General features: G+C 47.4%; 2 protein-coding genes across 2 annotated transcripts; both read right to left on the bottom strand.

The window, feature by feature from the left end:
• Window positions 1–101: 101 nt before the first annotated feature.
• On the bottom strand, window positions 102–9,544 carry LOC147198870 (monocarboxylate transporter 9-like). Its single transcript, XM_086121458.1, has 6 exons — window positions 8,952–9,544; window positions 7,465–7,700; window positions 5,337–5,480; window positions 4,141–4,236; window positions 2,464–3,333; window positions 102–1,586 (listed from the first exon to the last, which is right to left on the bottom strand). Exons 2-6 carry the CDS (start codon window positions 7,655–7,657, stop codon window positions 1,390–1,392), a joined length of 1,500 nt encoding a protein of 499 aa, XP_085977584.1. The 5' UTR covers window positions 7,658–7,700; window positions 8,952–9,544; the 3' UTR covers window positions 102–1,389.
• A 2,781-nt stretch (window positions 9,545–12,325) lies between these two features.
• Window positions 12,326–21,923, bottom strand: LOC147198869 (coiled-coil domain-containing protein 6-like). Its single transcript, XM_086121459.1, has 9 exons — window positions 21,582–21,923; window positions 19,609–19,758; window positions 18,096–18,224; window positions 17,068–17,171; window positions 16,810–16,970; window positions 16,091–16,247; window positions 14,730–14,830; window positions 13,731–13,852; window positions 12,326–13,604 (listed from the first exon to the last, which is right to left on the bottom strand). Exons 1-9 carry the CDS (start codon window positions 21,834–21,836, stop codon window positions 13,404–13,406), a joined length of 1,380 nt encoding a protein of 459 aa, XP_085977585.1. The 5' UTR covers window positions 21,837–21,923; the 3' UTR covers window positions 12,326–13,403.
• Window positions 21,924–22,642: the final 719 nt, after the last annotated feature.

Below are 22,642 nucleotides of genomic sequence, written 5' to 3'. Positions count from 1 at the left end.
TACAATTTAGAACTAATCCATCGTAAACGTTCATACAATAATCAAATAGCCCAACTCACTGACTAGTCTCCATCCGTACACTGCATAAAATAAGCGCACAGTTGTCAAGACTTCAAAACATCTTTAATTGGCACAATACATAGAAAATAACGGAACTGAAATAAATTACACACATATAAGTGTAAGAAAACAGGCATAACTGTCTATGCAAAGTCACTGTCCGTTGCATCGCATCTGCACCCTATACTGTGTTCACAAACACACCCTCCAACCGCCCCAAGAAAAAAAACAAATAAACTTTACCTGCTACTGGAACTATTTTCAGTGGTCTCCTGAACAACATTCAAGTGAATGTTCTCAAAGCCTACGTGTGATTGCATGTACACAGTTCTAACTTAAGACATGATTTACAGATCTACAGGCAGGTGGATATATATAAGTCACTAGTACATCGGACTTAAACTAGTGCTAATACAAAAAGTATATAAAACAAAACATAAATCTGCGCATATACTAACATACACAACATATACAAAAAAATGCATGATGAAGGACCAGCCTGGTCAAAATAATCTCAAAAAGAGATGGAAAAAAAAGAAATAGACATTTTGCTTGCTGATCCTGAAAAAAGGATGCATTAGGTACACTTGCACACTCCGGGCAAGTGTTTAAAAAAAAAAGACAAAAGAAACAAAAGTTCAACAACATGGAAAAATACACATTGTAAAATGAATGCCTCTGACTGTGTCAATCAATACTGAGCGTCATCTTTTTGGCAGGGCTCTTGTATTGGACCTCAATGGATTGTGCAAGTGTAGCTCATGTTGTGGTATTCGGGTTCGAAAAGTGACAAAAAAAAAAACAGACAAACAAAGCAAGGCGTGTGCATTGTTCACACAGGCAGTACGTGTTGACAGGCATTAACGATCAGCGATGCTTTTGTCGCGTACGAGGTGGAATTCAATACATACAAACACAAAACCTGTTGCTGTTTAAGAGTAGGAAAGAAGCTCAGTCGTCTCAATTCTTGAAGGTCTGGTTGTGCGTTTTCAGTGGTTTCAAGTTTTTTGTTTGTTTTTTTTCCCACGGAGCCGTTTGACGAGATCATCGATTTGGACCGCCTCGTAAAATGAGGCTATAAAATAAAGAGACCGCCACCTACGTCGGTGTTGTTCCATCAGCTGATGTGCAATGTGTGTTTGGCATGAACCTGAGAAATGCAGGCGTGGTTTTTGGGAGGAAAGGCCAGTGTCTCCCCACCCCCTGGCGAGGGTTTTTGGCGGTCGGAAACCTGGCAGCGGTTGCCAGGGCAAACCGTGCTCTTAACACAGAACGGTTGCTGAGCGCTGCGGGAGGGTGGCCCCGCCCCCCCCCGAGGGTGGTCCGTCTTCATGCTACAGAGGCCACCTTGTCGCAGTTGCCGGTGTACTGGACGTCCGGCCGGTCGTCGCCGTCGTCGTCGGGCGAGGGTTTCCTGCTGCGGCAAGGCAGCGTGAGCAGGGAGAGAACCAGCGCGCCCAGCAACACGCAGCCGCCACTGAAGTAGAACGCCAGGTCGTAAGACTGCGTCCAGTCAAAGAACCAGCCTGAAAAGTGATCAAAGGGCAAATAGCCGGTGAGGATTTCTGGAACATGGAACCAAAAGAATTGGTCTGAGTTATCTATGGTGTATCATTAAAAAAAAAAAAAAAAAAAAAAAGCAGGCACACTTCCCATGTAGATTTGTCACTCTGAGCAAGCTGGGCGTAGTTAGTTCTTAGGTCAGGGGAAAATGGAAGGATAAAAGCCACTCTGCCCACACGTTCGCCTTTTTTAACAAACTTTGCGGCCGATGCGAAAAGTTATTTTCAGTTGCGTTTTTTTATTTATTTTTTGGCGATGTCGCGGGCCGCTACAAAATGGACGACGTGCCGCAAATGACCCACATGCCGTAGTTTGGGCATCGACTCTCTTTTTGTCGCAGCTCAAAATGGACCTAGAATTTGGTCACAAGCAAAGCGGGTTTAGGTCAGCGGTTGTTCCGTCACTTTGCAGGAAGCGGGTCCAGTTGTGTGGCAATTCTGTCCGGTTTCATGAAACAAAGCCACTTTGGGGGCGCTTCTGTCTCATGCACAGTGGACGAGTTCTTTGGGATTTCTGTCACTTGGCCCAAAGCAGGCCTCTTTATTTTTGATCGTTCCGTTACTTTTGCGGGTCGAGTTTCTTCGCGAATTCTGCCACGTGCACAGTCGACCCGTTCTGGGTCGATTTTATTCAATGCGAAAAGGACCAGGACTTTGTGCAAAGTGGCCCGGTTCTTCGGTGGTTAGAACACTTTGCGGGAAGCGCCTCCTTTTTCAGGTAGGCCTGTCACTGCGAAAGCGGGTCTTAATTCTTTGGGGAGCTCGGAGACCTGATCCCAACGGAACCCGGTTCTTATTTTGACGTCATGTTGATCGTTTTTTTTTTTTTAACACGACTTACCGACAACGGGCGGTCCCAGCATGATGCCAAATCCGCCAAAGAACATGACGATCCCGTGGGCTTGCGTGAGCTTGTCCAAGCCGACGGTCTTCGTGGTCACGTAGGACGTGATGGACCAGTTTCCCGAGAAGAAGCCCAGGACGGCGGAGAGGATCTGCAGCCCCAAGTAGCTTTGAACGACGGGGATGAGCAAGAGCGCGACGCCTCCGGCGAACATGGTGAAGGCGTACAGGTAGATGCTGTTGATCCAGCTGATGTCCACCAGGATCCCCAGCGCCAGCTTGCCCACGCAGGTGGCGATGGCGCCGATGGAGACCAGGGGGATGACGGCGACCTCTTCGACGAGCCCCTGGCTCTGCGCCACGTCCTCGATTAAGAGCACCGGAGGGAACGCTCCCAGGCTGAACAGGAAGACGCCGATGCAGAAGGCCACCATGGCTTGGTTTTGCAGCAGCTCGTACATGGAGCTCATGTACGAGGAGTAGGCCTGCCTCTTTTTCTTGATGACTTTCATGAGGTCCAGCCGAGCCAGGAAGCCGCTGCGCTTCTTCTCGCCGGCATCCATGCCGTCGATGGCGATGAGGAGCTCCTTCCCCATCAGGCTTTTTTCCTGAGGGGACGTTGCGGAACCCGGCGCCATCTTCAGCTCGTCCGGCCGGGGCTTTTCCAGGAGCTGCCGCTCCGTGTTGCGTTCCAGGGCCGCCCGCCGTTTGAGGTAGTAGCCCGGCATGTCGAGGGGCCTCATGAAGCCGGCGCAGGCCATGAGGTTGAGCGCCAGCGCGCCGATGATCAGGAGGCAGCCGTCCAGGCCGTACAGCACGATCAGCTCGTTCTGAGCCGTGGCGTAGATGAAGGCTCCGACGCTGGTGCCTGGACGAGAGGCATCCGCAATCTTATAAGTTCAAGACGAGAGACGACGATTCGATCGCGTTTGTCCTCGTCGGCCGCGTTTGGGCAAGTGGAATAATAAATATTATACTATTATATTTCTAATAATCAATAAATACATTTATTTATTTCGCTCTTGCTGTCGTTCTGTACAGAAAAAGAAAAGACAAACTTAGTTTATTTAAATTATTACACAATATTTAGTGATTTCTTTTTGCACATGACAAATACTCCAGATATATTAAAAAACTAATACTAAAACTAAGCATTTTCCAAAAATAAAAACTACTAAAAATGACCAAATTTGCTTAACCCCCCCCAGAAAGTCAAACTGAAACAAAAATGAACTCTAATGAAAAATCCTCAACTATTGTAACCCTGAAGTCAACTGACCCGAGGTCGGCTCATGACAACAGAGAGTGACCCGAATTAATTTGGCTCTGCTGAAGCTCAAACCGTTGTGACCATCTCGCTCATTTCTATAGCTCGAGTACCTCGAAAAATAATGAGGAACGAATATAAAAAAAGAAAAATGTGAAAGGCACAGCAGCTTCCATAACGTCCTGCGTTCGATGGGTGTGCACGCGGACTTTACGCGGGAAGTGACTGGAGCTCGGGTGGCGTCACCCATCGCGCGATTCTCGGCTATTTGGCAGCCGTCCAAATTTCGGTTGTTTGTGGTCAGTTTAGAGATAACTGACAAATGCTTATCGCCCTCATCCAAGTGCGGCAATCAAGCAGTAAGCATGCAGAACTCAAGAGCGGCAGGGGGGGAGGCGCGAGCGGTACCTGTGGTGACGATGCCGAGGGCGAGGCCGCGTCTCTTGTCAAAATACTGACAGGTGATTGTCAAGGTGGCTGCGTAGACCAGACCGCAACCCAGACCTATGTGAGGTGGAGACGAAAAGGCAGGCAGAGACGTGAGAGCAATTTCTCTTAGTCAAAAAACACACAAGACATGTTTATTACAAGCTAGACATGCGCCATTTCTGGAGAAATTGGCGTGTGGCGGCTAAAAGGCTGAATGGAGAAAAAAAAATATGGAAGCATGTGGAATGATTTAGAAAGATCTGGAATGAAATTGATGTTTTTTGTTTTTTAATGTGTCATTGGGAAAGAATTTGTCCTTTCTTTTTTTTTTTTTGTGGGGCGCAGAAATTTTGGCATGTTTGCAATCATTCCCGGGCTGAACTGAACATTTTGGGAATAGGAATGATGTGAATCGGTTTTGTTGAGTGTGTCATCATGAATGAAGAGAGATTTTGGATAATAGCGGTCACGTTTTTGGTGACTTTTTGGTGCGTGGGAATTTTTGGTGTGTTCAAAATGATTCCCAAGTCGAATTGAATGCGCTGTGTTTTTTGTTTTTGGTGACCCATTGCAAATGAATGTGCAATCTTTGGTTGAAAATGTACAATTTGGGCAAAACTCGAGAATGTTTGGAATGAGTCATTTAATACCCCGCATGACAAGATTTTTGGGGCAATACGTTGCGATCGGAATAATGTGAAATCGGGTGAATTATGTGGAAAGATTATGCACACCAAAAAGGAGGGTACAGCACATTATAGGTCAACAAAATATACGTAAATGGTATACTTTCCGATCATGTTTACGATATACGGCATTGCTGTGCGAAATCCATACGCATGAGGCGCTTATACGACACACGGCGGCGAGCTGCAAAAACGCCGCAATGCGCGCGCGAGGAGGCATTTCTATAAATAAACGAGCGTCCTGAAATACGCATGGTGTCGTCCACCCGGCCGAAAAATCAAGCCGCAAATGTTCTTTTTTCAGTTGCCGATGTGATGTCAAACAAGCGCTTCCAGAGTGCCTGTCACGAGCTGTAATCAGCTCCTGCATGACATCATCGAAGCCGTTTCCAGCGATTATCCGACTCGTTAATACTCCCGGGCGTTTGAAAAGGAGAAGAAGAAGAAGCTTAGGCCACGCATGTGAGCGCCTTGACATCAAAGGCTTACCGACGACAATGCCGTAGGAGAAGATGAGGAACTGGACGTTGGGAGCGAAGGCACTGAGCATCAGGCCGCCGGCCACCATGACGCCGCTGAAGATGGTGACGGGGCGAGCGCCGAAGTTGTCCACGCAGGCGCTGCACACGGGACCTACGCAGAGAGACGGGGGAGAGGAGGGGGGGGGGGGGGGGGGTTATGTCGTTTCATTTTGGAGGCAAAAGGAACCTTACAGAAGTGCTGACAAATCTTTCTGAAGAAGCCAAAGAAAAAGCCCCCCCCGAGGACCAAAAGATCTTGGCACTCCCCAAAGTTTTTTGTGTGCTGCACATCATTTACGTGCAGCAAGTGCTGCAGCTGGGTCACGTTGGCCCAGAACCCGACCAGGCCCGTTGCCAGGTCTGCCTGGTCTGAATCACCTGCGTCAGTCCTCTTGGCAGCAGACCGCGAGACGTTAGGCGGGCCCCTTCTACTCTGTCATCGAAAGCCAATTTGAATCAAAAAATTGTTTTGGATGAAGGTAAAGCGCCTTGCAATGGTTACGCTTGGAGACGTTCTGTCCTTGATTCATACTGCAACCCACAGATCCAGAGATGGATCAAATGGATTTTTCCTCTGTATTTTTTAATATATCCACACACACACTCACACACACGTACATACGTACACGGTCATACTCTTTATCCTCTGCATCGAGAGACTGCTCTAAAAGTGCTTGCATTTATCAAGAAAATATCAAACCTATCAAACTATCAAAATTTTGCACACTTGGCATTCTACAAATGTTAATCCTGGAAGGGAGGTGACAGTTTTTTTTTTCCATCGTGCAGTCGTTTTGCATTTATTTTCCTTGTCAGTTTCATCTTTGGCTGCGACTTGCTGACTGTTTGACCCCGCGTTGACATTTTGGTTCCAAATATGTATTTGCATCAGTGCTTCTCCTTTTGACCCGCTGTTCCCCCCCCCCCCCCCCCCACTTCCATGTGGTTCAAAAGCAATCTTCTCACTCCTCCTTGTTTGCTTTTCCATGTCAATCTCAATGGCGGCGGCTCAGCTCGAGCCAGGGAGCCACTAAGTGCTCATCAAAGTGACGTCTCGTTTTCCCTTGCGCATGCAAACGCGACAGAAAATACCCGTGGCTCAGCGCCATCATTTTTAATGCCCCCCAAGCGTCCGTCGTCTGCTTTATCAACAAGCGGAAGGAAACAAGGTCGGGTGTAAAGCTTTAGTGCGCTACTTTTTAGGAGCGCGATTGGCATCATCGCGCCATGTCAGCAGATGATGGTGCCAAATCATAAAAGGCCAGGACAAAACATCCATTGGTTACTGTGAGGGAGCAGCCGCTCTTTCGTAATCGACTTGTCGGCCATAACTGGCATTCACGCACAAATAGAGATGCACAATCTGAAAGAAGATCTACTGTCAGAGACAAAGCTCCAGTGCTTAAATTTTGCCTCCCCCACTAAATTCGGTTTGTTTTAATGAGTGTTTAGAGACATGTGTTTATTTTTCAAAAGTGCTTTGTTTTAGTTTAGGCTTTATTGCTATAATTAGATGTTTTTTTAAAAACAGGTTTTATTTGTTGAGTTAAGGATAGAAAAAAGGTCACGAGGAGCAGCATACAACAAAGTCAACAACAATTTCCGAACAACGGTTTGACCTTAATTCGAGTTCATTTAAAATCAACCCTGGAAGCTCACGTTTGCTGAATGTTCTTTAGAAAGTCAAACGCAAATAACATTTTCACTTTAATTACATTTAGTCCATTTTATACATGTATGATGCGGTTTTAGTTCGTCAATTATTCAGTGCCAGGAAGTTGCTCTCAGTTTGGAAAAGATTGCTGATCCTTGCCTTACAGTAACGACTGAATGAAGTGCTGCTGCCACGATTGAAAATTCTTTGATTGTCCTTTACGACTGTTTTTTTGTTTGTTCCTCATTTCCCGAGCTTTATGATAGTGATGTACTGACCGCTAGATCATTATAGCTTTTTTTTTTTTTTTTTTTGCCAGTTGTGTTGCAAAAGAATGCAAACAATGTATAAGAAACAGCAATCACAAGCACAAAATTGTTCAGGGAATCTATTTCCGACAAAGTTAGCGGACTTCGCATTGGATCGACTGTGCGGTACTCACTAGCAATGAGGCCCACTCCGGCCACCAGGGAGCCCACCCAGGCCGTCAGGCCCTTGCCCTCCTGGAAGGCGTGCAGCCACTCCGGGTAGAGGACGCCCACCGACTGCGGGGAGCCGTAAGCCAGCAGCTGGGCCAGGAAGGAGGCCACCACGATCGCCCACCCCCAGCCGCCGTCCAGCGCTCTGGAAGCCATGTCGGCGACGTCGCCGGTGCCCGCCGGGTGAGGAAGTGGCTACCTGTGTGTGTGCGCGGGGTGGGCAAATGAATTAGTCGGCATATTTTGCAAAGCACAACACTCGGAGGCCACCACCTCAATGTGTCTCTGAGGACAAAACCGGTGCACTTTTTGTGCTTGTAAACCACACCTTGGAGGAGGGGAAAGTTGGGGGGGGGGGGGTAGTCTTGCTGCTGTGTGCGGCCAGCATCTTTATCTTGACTCGCAACAATTACTCAGTTACATTTACGAAACACATTCTCATTTTCTCCACATGTCCTTCAACAGTTTTCAAAACGTTGCTGAAAATGGCCACACACAAATTGCAAGGTTTCGAGATGAACTCTTTCAGTTGCAGTTGTTTCAAGCAAGGTAAAGCTTTCAAGGCAAATATCAGGTCCTCCTGGAATGTTTAAGAGCATGTTTTGAAGGCAGGATTAGGGTTTCAAGTAGGGATGGGCGAGCACCAAAATTAGGTATCACTATCGGGCCAAAACCAGAATTATTTTAAGATGTTGTGTACTTATGGAGGCTCCCGATACTAGCCACTGATACTTAAGGCAAAAAAAAAAATCAAAATCGGACTCCTTTTCAGTAGTTGGCACTATACTGCAACAGTTGAAGAATTACCATCTGCGTCAGAAAGGAACGTTTTTAATGATGCAACAAATTTTCACCATTGTGTTGAATTTAATTTTAGCTATCAAAAGTACGACAGGTGTCGTTACTCATACCGGAATAAGTTCTGGTTTTATAGTTTGGGTTTTGAATTATGGTTTCAAGCCAGGGATAGGATTGCAAAATAGGGTTAATAGGCCGGGTCAGGGTTTCAAATGAGGGTTGTCAGAACCGGGTGTGGGGATTTCGGATAAGGGTTAAGGTTTGAAGACAGATTTTGATTTTCAAAATAGGCTTGGTGCTTTGATTCAAGAGTGAAGGTTTCAAAAGCAGTGTAAGGAACTTGAAGTCGCAGCGTGCTTCCATCCTTCCTCCAAATCAATTGTTTTGAAAAAGCGTCGGCCTGCTTTTGGTCCCAGCCCGTTTTGCGAACGCACCACTGCAGCAACATTAGCGTTCAGCCTTCAGGCGCGCTTTGTTGACAACGCAAAGACAAAACAGCGCCAGGCTCTCTTGTCATTTGTCACGGTTCGTCAGATTACAGCGAAAGACAACGCACGAGAGACTTCCGGGCACAAGAATAGAAAGATGTTTCCCCCCCCCACCCCCCCTTTGTGTCTTTGTTTTGTTTTGAAGAATCCACGTCGGCACTCACCTCAACAACGGCCGCTGCTCGCGGTGGCGATACGCGCTCGTTCGCGGCAACTTTCCATGTAGGATGGAGCCTCCTGGATGGGGAAAACGACCTGCGCTTTTGTAGTAGGGGGGGGGGGGGGACAAACCACCTCGCCGTTATTTTGGTGACGTCTAGTAGAGGAGGTGTCAACTGGAGGCCGAGCATCAGCGCACTGCGCCTCCGCCTTCTCCTCCCTCCTTCTTTTTTCTCGTTTTGTGGCCGCTGTGTGGCCGGCGAGCAAACCGGTTCGAAGCTGTTCTCGCCGGCCGGCAGGAGCGCGGCTAACCGTAAGCACGCGGATGCTGTTTTTTTTTTTAATTAGTCAGGCATGACACACCTGCTTTTACAAATAATGAATGATTAATATCGACCTGATAGGCGACCGAAAATGTTAAAAGGGGTGGGCAAAAAAGAAAAAGAAAAAAAAAAGACGGCAATGATATGAGGACATGAAGTTCACTTGTACACGTGCAGTGGGAATAGAAGCACGAGTTTGTTTTTGTGGAAGGGGAGAACTCTCCACACAGCTAAAAGTCTGTACTTACAGATCTTCTACAGGTAATTTATGCAGTCTCGTGTAGGGGTGTACTCCTTTTTGTTGCCTGCGTGGTGAAAAGAGATAGTTTTTATAGTGTTATATAAGCCGTTCTCTAAGGTGACCAAATTGTAGCAAAAACGTTTGACTTTCTCACGCAGGGGTGTACTCACTTTTGCAGCTTTATTGATATAGTGATATAGTTCAGACACAATGTGCCTCACATAAACTTCACATAGGTACATTTAAAAGCATTTACAAACAAAAGAGTTAAAGACATTTAAAAGCAGACTAAAGAAGTAAAAAAAAGTTGCTTATTAAAATTACCATCCGAACGTACAGTGTAAGATGATTTGGGATTTAAAATGTTTTTTTTTCAAAGACCTGAATAGCAGGTGTGGGAAAACCTTTACAGTTGGTGGTGACTTGTGTTGGCAGCTTATTCTTCCATTTGCTTGCGGCGTAACAGCAAAGTGCTGCTTCACCATATTTACTCTGAACTCTGGACCCGAGCTGAATTAATGGCTGTGTGTTGAGTTTTTGGAGGGGACGGTACACTTTATATTGTCATAATAAAAAATTGTACTCAGTTTCGACGATGGCTCTGTTGAGTTATAAAGAAGACAAATTTACACTATCGTCCAAGCTGTACAACCATTACGAGTTAAGGGTAAAAATTTGAGGAGGCATCAAATTTTACAGGGAATTTTGTAATAACTACATTTCAGGGGAAAAAAATGGGTGTTGCATGTTAATGAGTTTAAACTGTAACCCTGACGACAGTTTTCATGTTGGATGAAGTTGCCACAGTCAAGGCCAATTTTCAAAAGGGCGTCATGATCCAAGCAGCTTATCGTCTTTATGATCTCGGTCAAAGAAAGAAGCCAATTGTTGACCTGAAATCACATCCCAGTTTGATACTTGAGATGACGTGTTTTGGATGACAATGGTTATTGTGATATCATCCGGATCTTTATACGCTGTCATATTTTTCTCTTCCTTCCTATTGGACGGACGGTTATTTCTAACCTTGCTGTTGTTGTTGAATAAAGCCATAAGAGCATAACCTTTGATGTTTTGTTGATGATTCATGGGTGCGTCCAATGTTTGAAGCGCCTCCTTCAACTTCCTGGACATGACCACCCACCCCGCTTGTGCACATGCTCTCCATCTGGTTCGAACTGGTCCGAGGCAACATGTCACTTTAAAGCCAGTGTGAGCGCTGCGCAAATGCCTCTTGTTCCTGTCACTTTTCCTGGCAGGAGGGGGATTACAGGGCCTAATTCTTTTCTGGAAAATAGAGCAAAGCGCCGCCGTGGGAGTGGCAAAAGTCCAGAGGAATTTTATCTTCCACCACCCCCAATGTACCCAAGAGGGGCTTTGTTGGCTTTCCTTCATTAGGTTGAGTTCCTATGCAACCCAACGATATGTGACCTCATGAAGGTTGTGGCGACGTTGTGAATTATTTTTCAACCATGCCGCAACTTGAACCATGAAATCATTTCACTTGAAACAATTCGCTAATGCCAATTATTCCGTTACGCAGTCTCAGGTTGGGGACTTCCACTTGAGGGATTGAAACCTATGCGTGTCCAAAAGTAGAGTTCAGTCATCTGCTGCTACATTGTGGATTTTGGGGGGGGTAAATGTGATTACAGTGCAACCGGGCTTTTGTGGGAGATGAAAACTTTGGGCCTGCTAGAAACTGTATTTTTAAGTTGGTTATTTTGGGGGTGCTTTGCGATGTTGGCTATTTTGGTGGTACTTGGGGAGACAAGTTTTTCTTCAGATGGTACTTAGTGTAAAAAGAGACAGTTATAGCACCACAACGTAGTTTAGCGTTAGCATTAAGCTAGCAGACAATGGTCGTCTTCAATACGGAAGGTGTGACTCTTTGTTTTAGGTTTAGTTGACAGTAAACACAAGCGGGAGTGGCAATAAAGAGCTTGAAACTTCTTTTTGAAGATTAGTTCATGCCTACGTGCTACGTATTGTGACCCGTGTCCCATCAAACGAAAAGTGGCTCTGCGTCATAATCGACAAGGCAAATAGCTGTTAGTCTGACATCTCGTAACTCTTCGACTTCAACCAAAATACTTTCCCCCCCCCCCGCCCCCCCAAAATCATATGTAATAGTTTAAGTTGATATGACATACAAAGTCTATTGTTCCACTTGGATCTGCGGCAAGCTCACAGCACGGGCCGACTAAAATCTAGAGCACAAACGTCAGCGGTCTCCTGCAGATTGTTACATGAGATTGGCCTTCACCTCTCTGAGAGCAACACAGGAGCCACTGCAGCCTGCTGTTCTTTCCCATTGGGGTGGGGGGGGGGGGGGGGGCAGGGAGAGCCCAACTGCTACAGGCACTGGAAGAGAAACACAGATCACACGCTCCAGTAGGGAAATGCAGAAATATAAATCTGTGAGACTCGCGCGCGCATTACAAAAGGCAACTTGAGGTGGTTTCGTAGGAGCCGACGGGAGGGCTCGAAGGAGCCGCCCCCCCCTAAAGGTTCCTGTGCATCATGGTAAGATGAGCAGAGGATTGATCGTGAGAACCAAAGTGTCTTTTGGGGGAGTCGAAGCCAAACAGCAGTCTTTTTGGACTCATCTTATCTGCGCAGGGCATTCACAGTCACTAACTTTCAGTTTCTTTTCTTTCAAAATCCACTAAGATGAAATCGGATTCCACCACTATGAAGCTCAAACCAAAGCAAACCTGCACAATGTTGGGTTACAAAACCACATTTGCTGAGAAGGCGACAAGTGGCGCCGTTAATAAAAAGCCGGATGCTTCCCACAAACGAAAACCCAAAGTTTTCATCTCAAGAGATTTTAATCATACATAGAAATTTAGTTTGACAGTACCATTCATTGCGAATGTTTGAGCAGTATGTATATTTAGTGTAAAGAGCACAATGTGCATTTTTTTATCTTTTTTGCCATTATCCGATGACGATAAAGCATTGAGAAATACACCAGAGAGAGAAGAGCCAAGAGTACATGACTAAGTAACACCTTAGACTACATTGTTATTGAACAACTTAAAGGCGACATTTATCCGTGGTTGATGTACCAGCGCGCATCCTCAGGGAGAACCCGCACGTCCGCAGCTTTCCCTCCCCCCGAATTTACATGAACGAGACCTCTGCAGGAACAAAAATAGCGGCGATGCGAGCTACGTGTTGAACACGCCACGACGAAGACCGCCCGGTGGGTCTTCTATGACACATCTCGGCTGAACTTGCTAATAAACGTGAGCGAACCGCGTAATTGTCGAACGGATGAAGAGGGCCGGTGGTAGTGTCTGTGTGACGTGGTGGGGGGTAATAAACATGACTGCAATCGAGTGCCACATTGTAAGGCGTAAAAACAATCGACCACATCCACAGAGACAGCCATACATCCATCTGCTGACCCAAACATCCATCCATCGCAAAACAACAGCAAAAAGAAGCCGCCTTGAAGCTCTGTGCTGTTTGAGCTATCTGAAAAGCGTCACAACAATTCCAACCGGCTCGAGATCCGACCAAAGCAAAGAAAAAAAACTAAAGACAAACCCAAAACACACACGACGGGCGGGTGGAACTGATAATTGGCCTACGGAGTCCCAGAAGCGATTATTTTTCAGTACATCCATTCCATTTAAGAGCAATTGGGAAAATGCCGACGCGTGCATTTCGGCCGGCCGGCGTCGCGGCGGCGTCGCTTCTCTCCTCTTTAAAAATTTTCTAAGCTGCTTCTGAGCGCTTCTTCCAGAGCTTGCTAAAGATGGAAGCTGCTGCGGTGTTTTGACGTCGCGGCATCCGGCGGGCGCCGTCGTGCGCCCCAAGACGGAGACGGAGACGGGTGTGGGTGTGTGCGTGCGTGCGAGCTAGCTAGCGAGCGTGTGGCGTTAAGGCTGGGAGGGAGGCGCCTGCGCCCCGGCGGCTTGCTGAGACATGGCCGCCGGGGAGGACATGGACTGGACCATGGGCTGGGCCGGCGGGGGCAGCGGAGGCTGAGGCTGCAGGGCTCCTGAGTGTGTGTTGGGGGACGGCGGGGGGGTCGGACGTTTGAATTTGTCGGGGCTGGTGCTTCTCCTTGGCGAGGGCCTCTGCGGGAGGGAAAGAAAACAAATCACCGATATGAAAAAAAACGCAGAGCTGAAGCAAGCGACTTCGAAATTTGAATGAAAAAGAAAAGACAGCTGCCCGGACGTGCGCGGGCGCCCGCGGCTCACCGCTACAGAGTGGGAGGAGCTTCCGTGGACGTGCAGGGCAGGGGTGTTGTAGTGCGAGATGGCGGCTCTGGACAGAGTGGCTGGCGGGGTGAAGCCGACCGTGTGGCTGCCATACGAAAGACCTGCGCGGACGGGAAGTGAAAGTTGCTCACTCAGACGCACGCTGGTGCGGTGACGCATTTGCATGTCAGCCATTTGGTTGCGTGGCTCAAAATAATTCACGCTGTGAACCCCAGTTCACTCTCGGGCATATGTTCCAGACCACCTTGCAATAGGGAGTACCCCCCCCCCCAAAAAAAAAACCTAAAATAGTTTTACACACATCATATCCATCAAATTTTAAATGAGTGAAGCAGTTTTCAAATACTGAAAAAAATGTGAACACATACTGTACATTTCAGGACTCTATGTACGCATACAATATAGAAGTAGTGTTTTGGCCCCAAGAAACTATATTGAAATGAGTTGAGGGGGCTGAATGTAGAGTTCCGTCATCCCGGTGCCAAGGAATTCGGTTGGAGTAAATTGAGGAGCTTTGCGGGATGGGCGGCAGTTGCGAGCCGAAAGCCACATGAAATAAATGATCGATTTTTAACGGCGTGAGCAAGGAATCGCAATGCGGCGAGGGAGCATTCGGTTTTCAAGAAGCTCAACAGACCTGTTTGTGCGCGAAATAGATGCTGGGAAACCCCTGACACAATTACTCAACCCCAATTGCGGAGAAATAAAATATTTTCATTTCTTGCTTCCGGTGCAAAGATTAGATCCAACATCAAGCCGCAGGTCAACGTGATGCTAATGTGAAGAAATGACAATAATCATAAAATGGGGCTGTTACGTAAGGTCGCTTTATGATATTTACTTTTATCTGCTATTGCCAAGAGTCTTATGACACCTTATAATAAAGTGCCTTCATGCCAGGGCTCTCCCTTTTTCTCTCTCTTGAAAACATGTCACTTGTTCGCTGCGCCGTTACCGCTTGACCAGTGGCCATCTTACCAGGGGATATGGGGCGGCTGGAGCTGGGGGAGGGCGTGTACGGGATGGGGCTGGACACCGTCCTCGCTCGGAGGCCCTGCGCCGACATCTCGTTGAAGTACCTGAGGAGGCAAGACGACGTTTTTAAAATGAGTTTTAAAACATTAAAAGGGGAATGTTGGTGGCTAACGCCATGCATCAACTCGGGGATGTCCACTTTTTTTTTTTTAGCTCGAGGGCCGCATTCATGAAAATGGAAGGATGTGAGGGACACTTCAACATTCTTCAACTTTCATTCATTAAAACACACAAAAATCAGTCAATCAAGCAAGCAAGCAAGCAATGATCTTTTGTGAGCATTTTGGAGTCACGACAGAGCAGCTTTCTGATCAAGATGATAAGGCAAATTGTTCAAGATTTTAAGGTGGCCAACGGCCCCTGTGTCCCACTCGACTAGATCCACCCCTGCCACGCACTGAACCGGAGCTTTGTGGGCCGTGTCAAATGTCATTATGCCGCGGGTCACTAGAAAATAGATGGCGGGCCGCAAATGGCCCCAGCGCTGTATGTTGGGCATCCCTGTTTTGACTGCTGTAAGGATTATCTGTTCCCAGTGATTAGGTCACATCGTAGTGTTTTATTGGGGGCATTATGTTACGCAACACAAGAGTTTGGCTACAAAGCGCAACCACACGGCGGCTGGATTAACGGGCCGAAGTGACGCAATTCAGATACGCGATCTTGATGCAGAAACTGCGTACGAATGCTGAAAAGCTGAAGCGAAACTAAAAAGCCGTGGATTGAAGGGCACTTCTGAAATGAAGAACGGGAGAAGCTGGAATGGTTTGAAACTAAAGAAATGTGGGGCACATACTGTAAGTAGGTAACATCTAGTTGGGGATTTTACGGTGAAAATATGGACATTTTTGAGACTGCTCAAATAGCTCTGGCGATGTCCTCCGTGCGCCGAGCAGTTTGACGCTCCACGAAGAAACGACAGATCGGAGTCACTGGCAAGCGGAGATGCTTGTCATGTTTCTTCCTGCTTTTCAAATTTGGAGGCAGCTACCTACGCCTCATTTGGGGCTATGCCATGAAAACAATTGGAGCCAGGAAAAACCCTGCCTGTGACATCACTGGCGTGCAATTTGCATCCACGCGAGTCGTTTCGGGGAAATGCAACTGAAATTAGTCAACTCTCAGGTAGGTATTGAATAGGACCGAGGTATTGCCAGCCTCACTTCTTATTTTTGTGCCCACTAAGCCACCTAAAGAGTCGAAGGCCCCACTCAAAAGAGCTCGCGTCTTGTGAAGAGTCGCCGCCGTGCACGCCCGATGCCTTTGCTTTGTACCACCGACCGCCGCCTCCGTGCGTCTCGTACCGCTCGTCGTCCATCTCCAGGCTGGACTCGCTCTCCGACAACTGTCTGCAGAGGGCCTCCCGACGCTCCATCTCCCTCTGGAGCTTTCTCTGCAGCCTGACGTTCTCCTCCCTCATGTGTCGCTCCTCCTCGATGTACTGCGCGCGCTTCTCCGTGTCTGCGCGGGAGACAAACGACGCTGCTGATGGCGGGATACGCTCGCGGCCATGAAACAAAACGGCGGGGTCAATGCCCGTTTCCGCCATCATAGAGCAAACAAAATGGGACTTCCGCCTGCTTAGGGTTGAGCTACGCACGCCCCCTAGTGGTCGACGTGAAAAAGAAGAATGACAGGAGAGGAACTCCGGGTCAGGCTATTTAACCTCCACTTAAAAGACAAAAACAACCCCTCCCCAAAATGGAAAGAATTCAAGGAATTAGGACGGAACTCTGGGGCTGGAAACTTTGTGCCTCAAAGTAATCATTCATTTGTGAATGTTTTGCGCTCCAGAATGTACTGCGCTGATTTACAGCATGACTGGGGGGTTGCTGGGGCGGAATTTCAAATGGAAACAAAATGAAAAAAAGTGTTTCATCCCTACGCAGCGGGCTCAACAGCTTCATTTCGGTTGAAGGCGCACCCGTTTTCAAACGTGCCCAGCACCGCGGTCTAAACGGCCCAGGTCACATTTGACGACACCCGTCAAATGGGAGCGCCCGAGTCGGAAAAGCGCACTTACGCTGCAGCTCGGTGGTGCGCAGGCTTTTCTTAAGCCTCTCCACCTCGTTCTTCAGGAAGCGGATATGCCGCATCATGTTCTCCGGCGAGTCGATCTCCATGGACACGTCGCGCGGGGACGGAGGGGCCGACACGGGCTGGTCCAACTTCTCCTGCAGAATCCTGGGGAGTGAAATTCAATCAGACCACAAAGGCATAAAGAACAGGATTGCCGCAATGCCACTGGAGACGGTTCTCATTTTGATCGGACAGGATGTACCTTTTCTCCGCTTCCAGCTTGTCCATCCGCTTCCACAGTCGGTTGACAAGGGCTTCTTGTTCCTGCTCTAATGTGTTTTCGAGGTCGATCTTTTCCCGCCTCAACTGGAAGCGCGATGTGAGGGGGGGGACGTCGAAAAGAAAAACATTCAGAGAATGTTTACGGCACATTCAAGGTCTTGGCACAGATAAGTCCTGTTTGTGTCACTTGAGGACACCGTTAGTCAAAATAAAATAAAATAAAAATAAAGGACACTGGAGCGAGGACAGACAACTTTTGCCAACTCGTTGACTCACCCATTCGGTTTGGGTGGAGGGGCAGGGGGGGTTTTGCAGGAAATTGTTATCATTTTACTCACTTCCTCAATGTGTCACTTCTCACTAGAACATTGAAGTGTACCCGGAACGGGAGCACATCCGCAAAGAATGACACACGCCTAGCGAGGCCAAATTTGAATATCGTGCCTTCGATTGCGACTCTCAAAATCAGGAGTCGAGGTTAGCGGCACCGCGTTGCCACTCGTTCGCATCGAGAGGCGCTCGATGAGGTGGCTCGGGCATCTGATCGAGATGCCTCCTGGATGCCTCCCCGGTGAGGTGATCGGTGCGCCTCCTACTGGTAGGAGGCCGGAGGGATGACCCAGAACACGCTTACGAAATGTTTAAAAAAAATCTCTCTCTCCATTTTTTAAACTTATGATATAAAAATATAAAGATTCTTTACAGTATCTTCCTCTGTCGAAATGTTTAGTGGAATGGCCTTAAAAAACAAAACAAAAAAAAACCACTACGCAATTAATCAACAGGGCACCAGGAAAAAATCTTGATTGAACTAATCAAGAAAAAAAAGTTGGTAACATCAGTGTTATCTTTTTCGAGTGACATGAACTTTCATTTTTGGTAAATATGCAAGCTTATTACACAAGCATCACCCAGACCTAAGAGTCATAAGCGGGTGGTGGGGATTTGGAGATGATTCAAAGACTTCCTGCCCAGGAAGCATCTTTCGCGGAAAAAACTAAATCCGACCTGCTCCAAAGTCAGCTGCTTGGAGATGGTCTCGTTCTCCATCTTCTTGATCTTCTTCATGAGCTTGTTGACCTGGAACTCCTGCTCCTGCTCCAGGTGCTGCTCCAGTTCGGCCTTCTCGTGCTGGAGCTAAAATTGGGGGTGGGGGGGGGAGCGAGAAGCGCAAGAGGGCGACAGTCGATGAGTCACTCGTCAACTAGACAGGAGAGTGTAAAAGATCCCCGTGTTAGCACGGAGCAGTTTGCAAAGACAAGATGCGAGAAATGACCCAACGCGGCAACCACGGTAACCACATTTGGCAGATCAACCAGACAAACAGGAATTATATGAGCAACGGTTACTCATCCCTAGGAAAACTGCAAAAAAAAAATAATAATAATAAAATAAAATAAATTTAATGGGAAACGACTGGCGAGGACGACCAGAAGCGACTTGCACACGGAAGCGACCGAATAAGCGACGCATGGGAGGAGAGTCACCGGAGAGTTGTTTCAAAGCCACGGTGATGTCATCGGGAGCCCTTTGAGCACATTCAAACGACAGCTGATGAGCGTACGCTCGCTGATGTGAGCTTGTCGCAAAAACGCCAGGACGACCCAGACGGACGGATGATGTCAAACGCTTTACACACGTGACACAATTTGGATAGCATGCGTCACTGCAGCCGAAATAGAAAACGCAGGGAATTTGAGATCTTCAGATGGTCATCAGGCCCCTTCCAAACGGGGCAAAAAAAAAAAGAATCTGAGCCAATACACGTCGTCAATTTAACAACACACCCATCTGCTCTAACAACATTTTAATATTCGTATTATGTATTGCATGTTGTTTGGTGCCTTGCGTCTGTGGCATGAAGTCAGAATTAGGCGCTCGCAGTGTTCAGTCCAGCCGGACGCCGCCGGCGCACGAAAATCCGGTATCCTGAGGCGCTCAGCTCCAGCCCGCAATGGCTCAAGGTGAGTCCGAGGATGGCACAGCAGAGCCGATTGAGCTCAAGATGGCCGCCGCAAGGTTCTGGCAAATAGCCCAACACCAATGTCAGCAGGGTGATATGATGTCAATGCGTTTGACTTTTTTTTTTTTAACCATTGTCGTATTTTCAATCATTAAAAGCCCCCCCCCCCCACCAAAAAAAGTATTTTTTTTTTAAGGGCTGAAACAGGTTAACAGTATTTCACTTCATTTCAAAAGGAAAAGTTTTACATTGGAGAAAACTGCGTTGCAAGCGAATCTCATTGGGAATTCCTGGTTGCACCTACTTCTCTTCTAGTCGATAATAGACCGAAACTAAAATAAAGCATTAATGCAAGTGTCAAGGATGATCATGCCAGTGGAGAAAACTCTTCGCTTTGGGACTGGTTTGCGGTTACGGGGAAATCGGAACTGGGATGCTGCCAATGCCAAACTTCATCAGCCACGCAAGTTCATCTTACTTTCCCCTTTTGCCCCATTTCGTTTGGACCTTAACGTCAACAAAAGCGAGCAAAACGGTCGCCGTTGTAGACGGACTCACCTGCATGAGCTTCCTGGAGAGCTCGTTGGTGAGAAACTCCTCCTCCTTCTCATAGTTGACGGCCAGGGTCTCCTTTTCCTTCTGGAGGGCTTGGATCTTCTTGAACAAGGTGTTGCTGATGAACTCCTCTTCCTGCTCCGCTCGCGCTTGCTGCGGGACACAAATGATAGCGAGTTTCACAAAGGCTGGATTTACGCCGCAAGCCGTTGTGTCCAATTTAGATCTAACGCCATCCACTTCCCGCCCCATTTTTTTCATTCATGTCTATTTTCAAGCGACAGATAACCCGACATTCTCCGTTTACATTGACGCACCAAACGGCATTGAAGTAACTCCAATTGCGTCAACACGAATCAGTCATAACAATAGAGTACCGATTACAAAAGTTCAATACTTAGTTAGTCTGGCTGGACCCCCCCCCAACCACGCCCCCAAAATCGATTTTAAATTAGGCTGTACTGTGGCGGTTTGACATGGCTGAACCATCCGCATCAAAATGAAAGGCTTTTGGTCAAAATGTTTGTGTCATAGTGTAGAGTCAACTATGGCTGATGTGTGAATCCTCTCTGCAAATTTATCAGAAGAACAAAACTAAAACTTTGAGCTGAACAAACGCACCTCATCATGCCTATCCAAATATATTTGTGCTTTTTCTGTCTCGCCCAAAGATGCCATCAGCTCCGTCTTACAGCTTCTGGCAAACATCCTAGGTGCCAAAAGAAGAGAATGCTGCTCCGGGATATGCTCAAAAAAAAGGAAAACGTGATGTCGCAGTGTGAGAACTGCACATGCTAAGGATTATGAGTTGGAAATGATATCCAAAATGTTTGTGATCATCGTTTGGGTTCTATGTTAAATCCTGATATTTGTGGCTGGATTTGGTGATTGCATACCTGGACAGTTTAGTCTCCAGCAAACCAAACATTCATGGTTTGGGAATTTGGAAAGGAGTTGAAATATAACCAATGCAAGCACTGGGAGAGTTACAAACGCCACACAAAGGTCTGAAACAGAGACTCGAACCAAATGCTCAGACCCGTGAGTCAGATGTGTTAGCCACTAGGGCACCACCGCGCTTGCACTGTGCCAAACCTGCCCATGATTGTTGCTTTTACAGGGTGGAGTTGTGTAGCCAAAAGTTGTCCAAAAAGCTGGAATGGTAAGATGATGATTCACTATTGGGGTTTTTTCCCCTCCACTGGCATCCCAAACGGAAACTGAATTTTCCTTAATGGCTCTTAAGTTATTACAGTAATGGAAGCCTCAAAAAAAGGAGGGGGTGAAACAGGAGGCAGCACACGCACAAATTAATCATCTGGGCAATGCCTTTACGATAGCTGGAATGACTCAGTGAGGGGCGTCAAAGCGGAGGAGACACCCGGGATGAACCTCACCTCGACCCCGGGAGAGTGCAGTGGGTGTTGCGCAGACATATGAGCCTTGCTCTCGGCTTAGCTCGGCCTACATACTTCCCGTCTCGACACGGCATCAGTTACACGCTTCGGCAGGGCTACTGCCGAATATATTTTATGTTACAGCTCAGTGTCGATGCTTTTATCGACACGTTTTGAGCGTGTCGCCCATTTCGGTCTTAAGACCACACACACAACGTCTCACGCCGACTTAATTAATGACTTCATGAGATGTCAACGCGACTTTGGGTACCGGAGATGATCTGAAATAAAGAAACAAAACAAAGCCAAACTAGCTGTCTGGCTAACCGCTGGCCGGCCAACCCCAACGTAGACGATAGCACGCACGCTATGTTAGCATAGCAACATGGCCAAATCGCTAATACATCACGACAGGGGCGTGTTGGGAATTCAAACACACGCGTGACACGCATTACGCGGTGAAATTGTTGACTTAAGATGCGATTAAAAGACGCCGCGTATGGCTAGCTACATGACAAAAAAAGGCTGCGTATCGATCATGTGTGTTAGCCTGCGAGCTAATTAGCTAACGCTACTCACAATAGTGACGCTAGCTTTGCGCAGGTCCCGATTCTCCTCCTGCAACGCTTTGCACTTGAGTTTGAACGTCTCCAGCTCGATTTTCAGAACTTTGTTCTCCTGCTGCAGCGAGGCCAGTCGGTTGGTGAGCTCCTCCAGGCGAAACTGCGAGATCACGATGCTCGGCTTGCCCGAGTTGGAGGCGCAGGTCGTCATCGGGGTGGCCGAGCTGCTGCCCGCGCCGTCGGTGTCGCTCTCGCTCGCACTGTCCGCCATGGCGAATGTGAGGAGGAGGAGGAGGAGAGCGTCGACGCAGAAGAAGACGAGCGGAGCTTCCACGCAGTTCTGCCCCAGCGTTGTGTCACCCTTGCCGGGGCGCCGCGGTGACAGCGCCCCGATGTGGACGTTTCCATTAGCGCGGCGACTCGGTGGAAGTGCTCCACTTTAGTACGTCATAAAGACAAAGCGAGGGAACCAAATGTAGGTCTGCAAGAATGCCACTCAAGTATATTCCCACTTGATCATCGCGGACTCTCGTAAATAATCACGGTCTGTTTAAATCTCAGTCGTCCAATACGTGGCGATCTGCAAATGTTGAATTGAGGCAACTAGACATTTCAGGGGGGCTGAAGACGTTTCATCTTTAATTCAAAATTAGAACAGCTTGCTCAGAAGTTACTTTACGGATCTCCAGGACTCCTCCTGGAATTTTCTCTGACTTTCTCCACTGCGGCGGCGGTATGATTTAAGTTATCACAACATACACTAATAAACTCCACTCCAAAGCTTTTGGCGAAATGTTTTTTTTCTCCAATTAATTATTTCGCTTTACCACATTGTTTAAATGTTGCCAAGTTCCATTGCAATTGGCTAAAAACAAAACGACGTTTCTCAGAGCTATGATTAGATTCTCATCGTTCACCCCAAATAGCCTTCCAAAAGAGCGACTCTTTCACAAACGTCCCTACACTTGACATAAGATCTCGCTTGGATGTTGACATCCAAATTGCTTTCATTGTTAAGTAAATCAATGAGATCTGCTGATGGGTCAGAGAGAGGCCAAAGCCCATGCTAGCACTATA

Source organism: Hippocampus guttulatus, chromosome 10 (assembly GCF_054856545.1).
Source record: "Hippocampus guttulatus isolate MCC_2025c chromosome 10, RoL_Hgut_1.0, whole genome shotgun sequence".
NCBI lineage: Eukaryota > Metazoa > Chordata > Actinopteri > Syngnathiformes > Syngnathidae > Hippocampus > Hippocampus guttulatus.
This window is presented reverse-complemented; position numbering and strand designations above follow the sequence as displayed.

Bases quoted from the DNA above. Each gene is read 5' to 3' on its own strand.
- LOC147198870 (XM_086121458.1), bottom strand. From the start codon at position 7,657: ATGGCTTCCAGAGCGCTGGACGGCGGCTGGGGGTGGGCGATCGTGGTG. The intron at 5,481-7,464 runs GTGAGTACCGCA...CTCTCTGCGTAG, and splicing joins CGGAGTGGGCCTCATTGCTA to GTCCCGTGTGCAGCGCCTGC. The intron at 3,334-4,140 runs GTACCGCTCGCG...CCTCTCGTCCAG, and splicing joins CCTCGGCATCGTCACCACAG to GCACCAGCGTCGGAGCCTTC.
- LOC147198869 (XM_086121459.1), bottom strand. From the start codon at position 21,836: ATGGCGGACAGTGCGAGCGAGAGCGACACCGACGGCGCGGGCAGCAGC. The intron at 17,172-18,095 runs GTCGGATTTAGT...TCGCGCTTCCAG, and splicing joins AGCAGCTGACTTTGGAGCAG to TTGAGGCGGGAAAAGATCGA. The intron at 13,605-13,730 runs GTGAGCCGCGGG...TCCCTCCCGCAG, and splicing joins GCTCCTCCCACTCTGTAGCG to AGGCCCTCGCCAAGGAGAAG.